Here is an 8,059-nt window from a genome sequence, read left to right on the forward strand (position 1 = left end):
CATATCCTCCTAGGACATCAGCCATACCCCCTTCTCCTCCGGTTAAATCGACAGTACCTTCTTCTCCTCTCACAACTTCAGCAGTAACTCTTTCTCCACCTGCATCATCAGCAGCACTCCTTTCTTCACCTACTACTTTGCCAGCACTGCCTTCTCCACCTGAGACATCAGCGGTACCAAACTCAGAGCTTCACCCATCACCACTGGATCAGCTGGATGAGCCTATGGAGTGTAATGCCTCAGTAGTAGATCAAGATCATTGTTACACACTTTCATTCCCAGTTTCTCACCATTCCCCTTTAGTTTCACCAGAGACCAGCAATATCCTCTCAGCATCACAACCAGAGGCTTCTAGCACAGATGCCTGTTCACCTGATGCATCATTTGAGGCTGGTACAGGATCTGACAACACAATGAAGCTGCCATCTTATGGTGTCAGAAGTTTAAAGGTAGCACGGTGCCCTCACTGCTCGCTTCGTCTTTACAAGAAAAACCTCAGTGCCCATATACAGAGGAAGCACGCAGGGCTAAAGGATATTACTGCTGCTTCACATCTAAAAAATGTATGTGTTGATGAAACTCGTGGAATATTTGCTGTCCAGAAAGTTGCTCATGGATTCTCTGTGCCAATACACGTTCAGCGTAAAACATGGGGAAGTCATCACCAAATAAGGTGTGGTTTGGAGGAATGTCACAAGTATCAGTTGCTTGCACTGCAGAGCGGGCTAATTTATAGTCTGTGTGAGCACATTCGATCACTGGATTACTGCAGCCAGATTGCTCCTGAGGAGTTGCTAAACGTAGAGGTTCTTGAGGATTTGGTGTCTCTGCATATTGTTGAAGAATCAATGATGGCAACTTGCAGTTTAAGGCAGAAAGCGGCAGAGAAAGACCATGTGCCTTTTTCTGTGTTAGTGGATTTGGGAGGTTCGACACATCAACTTTGTTTCTCTGTTCATGAGCCCAAAATGCGTAGTTTCTCCTGCTTTGGCAGAGTTGTTGTCACTTATAATTTGATAAAAGACTCCTGGCACTGCCCCTGCACAAATCCTCATAAATCATGCCCACACAAGAGCATCGGTAAATGGCACTTATTCCAAATCAGGAAAGATCTCCTGCCTGCACCAGCTCAAGAGATATCTCATTCTGACTTTCAGTATTCTGCCACTGAGCTGGAGAGAAGTGTGAGATACACTTACGCAGAGAAGAAAATACCAGCAGCTCTTCCAGCAGCCTCCACAGCTCCAAGAGCTCTTACAAATTATCCTGTATGTTTGATTCCTACTGAAGAAACATGCAAGCTCTGTGCAGGCCATCCCAGACTAGAAGAAGGCTTTCTCATTACAGACAAAGCTGCAATAGTTGGCATGAGTGGCGTCAAACACAGTAAGTAAAATACATTCTTTACTGACCACACACTGCTGATTTGATGTCTTAATTTTATTCTCCTATGTGCTGCAGACATCTCAACATATAATAAAAGATGCCCCAAATGCCACATGCACTACCGGTACCAGGAGTGGCGAGATGGTCTCCATAACTTCAATGACCATGTCATTCTGACTATAGAGCTTTGTGTCTATATGCGGCACAGTCTGCAGGTGTGTTTAGAGCAATGTGGGACTCCAGAAATGAGTGTAATTAAAAAGCATACAGAAGGAATACAGTGTAATTGTCAAAGGAACTAATCAATTATGCAGATGCTTATTGTCAAACTGCACATTTTTATTTTATATTTTTTTTTATCCTTTTTAACAGAGCCATGTGTCAGTGTCCAGAGTGATCAGTTCTTTGGCGAGTTTTCGGGGCCAAAAGTTTCCAGCAGTCAGCATCATTTTCCAGGCATATTGTCACTTTGAGGCACTGACCAAAGCAGAGTACAGTTACTCCTGTGTAAACTGTGGCCACTTCCCAGCTGTTGTTATTATGGACCTTCACAGAAACAGTCTCTCCAAACTGGAGGGTAAGTTTTAAGAGAAACTGAATCTAAAAAGTTAAAATCAAAATTTTTATTCAAGTGATTGTTTTCTGTACAACTTATCTGTAAATATAGTGAGTGAGCTGAAAAAACTCCCTGAAGACTTTGATGGCCATCACGACATAGAGGACTTCTGGGACTCTGTTCATCTGGAAATGATTAGCCAAGGCTTTTTTCCCAGTATGTACTGGATGTCTGTTTATACAGATCATTCTTTAATCAACAGTGAATCATAGTCAGGTCACAAATTCATACCATGCAGTCCTGCCACATGCCTTCAGAATACAGTAATGTAGACAATGTCAGAACTATATTGTGCTGCAGGAGATTGAATATTATTTTCCAACTATTTCAGATTGTTGAACTGTATAAAGTAGATCTTACTATTGTACTGATTGTTCTATTTTAATAACTTCATAATTTTAAATAAAACTGACTTGTGTATAGTTGGATAACAGATTGTTACCTTCAATGAATATGTTTGTTTTCCCTTTTTTTCAAATTTTGCATCATTAATGATGAGCATGATCTTGTTCCTAACGTTTTATAGGATCCTCACCAAATCCATTTGTGGTTTGTTCATGTTACGAACACTGGGCTCCTTGGATTGGGAAGGAAACCCGTAAAAGCGACAATGTCCTCAACACTGAATTCAGCAAGATGCCAACATCCAAAACAGAAGGAGAGCTGAGCAGTGTAACTGCAGACCGTCTTTGTGACGAGTTACTGAATCAAAAGGTAGGTTCTTTAATCGGGCCTCATTTATTTGGTCTAAGATGTGTGATTTCTGAAGCTAGACAAACTACAGCAAACTCTCTGAATGAATTAAAAGTGGGTGTTTGCTTTATGTTATTGAAATTTAATTAGATGAAGTGCTAAAATATTGTCAAAAAATACCTACAGTTCCACTCACTCATAGGGAACAGGAAAGGAAACAGACTTTTTTTTTTTAGGGAAGTGTTGAGCTGTACTCAGATTGTGAGCACATTTACCCTTTTGCATAGCTCATGGTCTCAGAGATATTACACCAAAAGCTTTGCTAAGTAAAAGTAAGTAGGTAAAATAATCACTTCTTGGATTTTTATTCAACATCCCTCCAGGAAGCAACTCTTCAAAGTCTGTGCAAAAGTTGCGGTGTTGAAACAGGTGGTTCTCGTACAGATCTGATAATCCGGCTGAGGGAGAAACTGATGAATCAACAAACCTATTTCAGCGTGTATCAGACTATTTGGGGTGGCTCTGGTAAGTATGAATTAGATGTGACTGTGAAAATCATGAGTAATAGGCAGAAAAAAACCCCACAAGATTTTTTTTTTCCTCTACAGGTGGATGGTCAGTAATTGCTTGCCCCCATGGCATTGTTTATAGCCTGAAATTCAACCTGCAGACAGAAAGTCCAAGAGATTTCGCTGACCTTCTCTTGTCATGGAAACATTTCCCAAATGTCTGCCTGTATGACTCTGCGCATGGTTTGGCAACACACACAAATTCACGAGTTCCTGGCAGCCCCCTGTTTCACCCACATGAAGGAAAACCAGCGCCCTCAACAATGGAGAACTTAGCTAAAGCTGGTTGTCAAGAATTAAAAGTGCCCCTGCCGTGGCTCAAAGAAAAACGTGAGCCATCAGGTGATGATGGGCACCCAGTGACTGGATCAAGCCACCATTATGCACTTCATGACAAACTGCATCACAGTAACTTAAAAGACCCATATGATGTGTTGCGAAGGGCTGATATTGTGCCTGAACTTCAGGACCTTGTAAAAACGAAGGCAGTAAAACACCTGTTTGCTGACATGAGGAAAAACAATTATTTCCTCAACAGCATGGCGCCCTCCACACACGTGTTCCTGATGAGGAACTTGATCGAACACAGGAACATGTTTTGTAACACACAGCTTCTGGAAACTTAGTTCACCAGTTCCAGCGTGTGAACCTCACCGCTGAGCTTAACATGGACCAAATGCCATAGATCACAGGTTTTTAGCTGCTCATTTGGTGTATTACTGAGTGTTTATGGCAGCAAGATGGTGTATGTGAGTTTGACTCAATTGTCAGCCCAAAATAATTTATAATATAATTGATATGGAATAAACCAAATAATATAGATTGAATTGTGGGACAAGCTGAGTAGTCTGACTACAGGGAAGGCTGAAGTTGGATGTAGTTATGGTTTATGGATGTATTTATGTTCTTATTGAAGGGTAATATCATGGGTACACAAATCACAACATATAGTGCAATTATCAGTGCAAAAATTCTTTACAATTTAAACTGGCTTTGCACTGTGTCCAGTAGATAACATGTATGTACAGTTGAGTGCAAAAGTTTGCATCCCCTTACTTTAAAATGGCAAAAAGAGTAAAACAATTTTTTTTCCTCATCAACATAATATGTAGTGCACATTCAGCTAGTACAGCTGTTCCTTCGAAACTGCCTAGGAAGAGAGAAACACCATTCCCACAGTCAAGCATGGTGGAGGCTCGCTGATGTTTTGGGGATGATGTTTTGTTTCTGTCCCAATTGCCCCATGGGACAGTGTTTTTTTTTTTGTTTTTTTTGTTTTTTTAAACAAGCAGCACATTTTTTTATTTATTGCAGATGTTCTTGGTCAAAGGCCAGAGGAACCATGACCTGCTCAGCTATTTATCCAAGGCTAGATTTGTTACAGTTAACATTAAGTCTCAGAGGTGCATTATGGGGGGAAGGTGAAGTCTTTATTCCCCATAGATACACGTAGGTGTTTCCTCTTACCTTAGTCTGTGTCAACCTTAAACTTAACCCTAGCCAGTCATGTCTAATGACCTGACCCCAGCCTTACCCTACCTCTCCCTGCTCCTGATCTAATGTTTGTGTTATGTGCATGCAAGACAATTACACATATATACGTACAATAACTCACAGGCACCAAAGTTTTTGGATTTTATTTTAAATTGTATTCATTACCCTTGTTCCTGCACAAGAAAAGTACTTTGAAATCAAAAACATAATCATGTTTTGAGATGAGATTACAGATAGAGGCATTGCACAGAGGAAGTTTGATATCTATTTTGATTCTCAGCAGTGATGAATACAGTGTTCCAAACAAACTGCAATTTCCCAACAATTTCCATACATAGCACATCAGATGTACATCACACCAAATTTCACAGATTCCACTTTTCAAGCTACAGTGTGAATAAGATTAGATATTTCTTTTAATGTACAAAAAATCCAAGATGAGCAAACCTGAAGTCATGTTTGAATTACATGGTGAAGAGCAGAAAACCACTGAAGGTGTTGTACTTCATACCATCATCATAGACCAGCCTGTTTTCTGAGAGCCGTACATACACATTGTCTCCCACCTCTAGGGGAATGACCACAGCGTTGCTGCCCATGTCATTGCTGTCAGTCCCTGAGGTGTCCCACACAGATGTCAGTAGTACGTCATTCTTCATGAGGCTCACAACAGAGTTTGGAACTGGACTGAGGTTGTTGAACATTGAGAATCGAAAGAAGTACATGCCTTTGACCATTGCTGTGAAAATACCTGCCAAAATAAGGAGAATGGTTAAATTTCACAAGTTGTCATTTGTTTTTCCTCTTTCTCGCTGCTATACACTACCTGTTGCAGGATTGTAGCCATTCCCAGTGTTTGAGAAGACCATCTTATACTGCAGTGGGGTAGAAGTAGAGAAGGGTCCAGTGTTTCCACTGCCAGATTCTCTGAGAGCTGCAGAAAAGGCCACCTGAGGCGTGCCTGAGAGCATCAAATTACCACAAATACATAAGAGATAAGAATTTATACTCTGAGTAGTTACTTTGCAGAGGAGGGATAGTGGTTATATTGGTAGAAGGATGTTGGAGATGGAGCTGCCAGGCAAGAGGTCAAGAGGAAGACCAAAGAGGAGATATATGGATGTGCTAAAAGAGGACATGCAGTTAATTGGTGTGAGAGTAGAGGATGCTGAGGATAAAGTTAGGTGGAAACAGATGATTAGCTGTGGCGACCCCTAATGGGAACAGCCGGAAGAAGAAGAAGAAATGTGGACCAGATGAAATGTGGTGCTCTTTGGTCCACACCTGGACCATGTGGCCCAGAGGGAACAAAGTGAACAGAGGTTCATCACCTCTGAAATGGTTCAGTTTGTTAATCACGTTCAGCATTTTAAGTATCCCAATATTGCATCCCATACACACATCTGCTACATGTTACCTGCAGTAAGGCTGCGCAGCTCCAGGACTTGATTCTCAGTCTTTAGCAACTTATCCTCCAGGAGCGTTAGTTTTTCTGCCATAGTTGAAATTTTCTGTCCCATTTCTGCCAGGTTTTGGGCTATGGAAGTGAGGGAGTAGATTTCACAGCAACTGGTTGATCCTGAGCACTGATGGGCTTTGGCATTGTTTCCATTATCTTGCACTTCACACCAACAGCAGCTGAGTGCAAGAACCAGGATTGCGATCTTCTTCATCCTTGTGTCTTTGAAATCTCTGTCTGTATGGAGTCTTTTTCTGCCCTCCTGCCCTCTTTTATACTTCACTGTTGTGACACCCATTTCATTAATCAGTTTGCTCTTTTTATTGAGGTCTTGAGAAAGTTGGGAAAACACAAATGTCAAGTAAATGATTAATGATACATCTTGTTAATGTGTAGTAAGGCATTTTGAGTCACTTACAGACACATGCTGTACTTGAGAAATCGTTTCACTCTTTTCCTTTGGGCTGCCTGTTTCACAGCCAAGCATAATGAAAATGTAAACTGCAGGATGAAAACAAAGGTGTTTAGGGGTGAGCAGTGTTAATTTTCTCTAAAAATAAACTGAAGATAAATATTTTTAGCATTCAGTGCCCTAAAAGTATTTCATACATTCTGCATTATTTTGAGCTATATTGATAAGTACTGTTAACAGATTTTATTTCATCTTTTGAGAATTAAACATTATGCTCTCTGTGGGTATTATCTAATAAGTAATTTCAATAATATTAAAGACGTCACTGATTTACTACAAAAAATAAAATAAACAATTGCAAATTAAAACACAGATGACTTTACCTCCATTAACCTACATTACATTAGATGTCACACATAGTTTATATTATGAAATAACACTGGCTGCTATTTGTAACTCTTTGGTCTGTATTAGCAAATCAGGTTTCAGTTTTTCGCAATGATTGTAGCAAAAGCAATTGATCTTATACTTTCAGATTGTACTGTGGTTAAATGGTCACATGCTGTTTGCAATATAAAACCAGTACATGGTCCTTTAAGGTTGCTCAACATGAAAACACACTGTCACCTACTAGGAAAACACTGGACGAGATAAAGCTCTTAGCCCTTTCAGAGGTTTCAGCACTGAACAGGAGTCACTTGTCTGTACACAGATTTCTTCAAAGAATTTTCCAAAGACAACATTTGTGTCCAACATGATAATTTGAAATCATGTGTTTATTGTACACCTAAAATACAGTACAACATACTGTACAAGAGTATAAATTACCTTAAAAATTACTATTTGTAAGAATGTTATGTGTATGTCAAATGAAGAATAACACAAGTGAGTGCAAAAAAAATCTAGTCTCCTGCGTAAGACAACACTTGATGATAGGTAAGAGCACCAGTTGTCACGCTCCTGCCCCTCTTGCTTCCTGTCATGCTTTTATTTTCACATTACTTCCTGTTTTGTTTCACCTTAGTTTTGGCCTTTTTACTTAATCATCATTAGTTCACCTGCTCCTTATTGTTTGCACCTGTTTTTACTTCTATTTAGGCAGCGTCCTCCCACCAGGAAGCTGCCAGATTGTTCTAGACCCCAGCTATGACTCTCCAGTATTTATTCCTTGCCTGACTCTCTGTTTCTGACCTTGGATTGCTATTTTTGATCACCGTGTTTTTGCCTATGCCCTTCCAGATTCTGATCGCCTGCAGTGTACCGACCTTCTGATTTAGTCCCCTTTGACCTCTCGAGTTTGGATCTCCTGGCTATACCTGTTTACCGGCGCCGACCCTGGACTGTCTTATCGACCTGATTGTGATCCTGGACTTTGTGTTGGTCGTTTTGGTTACAACAAGTAATGAACTTTTCTCTACCTCGGTTCGTCT

At 40.4% G+C, this 8,059-nt stretch overlaps 2 protein-coding genes across 2 annotated transcripts; one reads left to right on the forward strand and one right to left on the reverse strand.

Annotated features, from left to right (window-relative positions):
* The first annotated feature begins 6 nt into the window (after positions 1-6).
* LOC109964240 (HMG domain-containing protein 3) lies at positions 7-4,501 on the forward strand. The gene is made up of 7 exons (XM_020607405.1): positions 7-1,386; positions 1,462-1,601; positions 1,759-1,963; positions 2,054-2,158; positions 2,529-2,716; positions 3,079-3,220; positions 3,304-4,501. Exons 1-7 carry the CDS (start codon positions 225-227, stop codon positions 3,888-3,890), a joined length of 2,529 nt encoding a protein of 842 aa, XP_020463061.1. The 5' UTR covers positions 7-224; the 3' UTR covers positions 3,891-4,501.
* A 44-nt stretch (positions 4,502-4,545) lies between these two features.
* On the reverse strand, positions 4,546-6,954 carry LOC109964242 (complement C1q-like protein 2). The gene is made up of 3 exons (XM_020607408.1): positions 6,176-6,954; positions 5,585-5,719; positions 4,546-5,509 (listed from the first exon to the last, which is right to left on the reverse strand). Exons 1-3 carry the CDS (start codon positions 6,513-6,515, stop codon positions 5,223-5,225), a joined length of 762 nt encoding a protein of 253 aa, XP_020463064.1. The 5' UTR covers positions 6,516-6,954; the 3' UTR covers positions 4,546-5,222.
* Between the last annotated feature and the right edge of the window lie 1,105 nt (positions 6,955-8,059).

Source organism: Monopterus albus, unplaced genomic scaffold (genome assembly GCF_001952655.1).
Source record: "Monopterus albus unplaced genomic scaffold, M_albus_1.0 scaffold85.1, whole genome shotgun sequence".
Lineage (NCBI taxonomy): Eukaryota > Metazoa > Chordata > Actinopteri > Synbranchiformes > Synbranchidae > Monopterus > Monopterus albus.

Excerpts from the sequence above, each read along its gene's own strand:
- LOC109964240 (XM_020607405.1), top strand. The coding sequence starts at position 225 with ATGGAGTGTAATGCCTCAGTAGTAGATCAAGATCATTGTTACACACTT. Across the intron at positions 2,717-3,078 it reads ACGAGTTACTGAATCAAAAG|GAAGCAACTCTTCAAAGTCT; the intron begins GTAGGTTCTTTA and ends ACATCCCTCCAG. Across the intron at positions 3,221-3,303 it reads GACTATTTGGGGTGGCTCTG|GTGGATGGTCAGTAATTGCT; the intron begins GTAAGTATGAAT and ends TTTCCTCTACAG.
- LOC109964242 (XM_020607408.1), bottom strand. The coding sequence starts at position 6,515 with ATGGGTGTCACAACAGTGAAGTATAAAAGAGGGCAGGAGGGCAGAAAA. Across the intron at positions 5,720-6,175 it reads GCTGCGCAGCCTTACTGCAG|GCACGCCTCAGGTGGCCTTT; the intron begins GTAACATGTAGC and ends TGATGCTCTCAG. Across the intron at positions 5,510-5,584 it reads TGGCTACAATCCTGCAACAG|GTATTTTCACAGCAATGGTC; the intron begins GTAGTGTATAGC and ends TTATTTTGGCAG.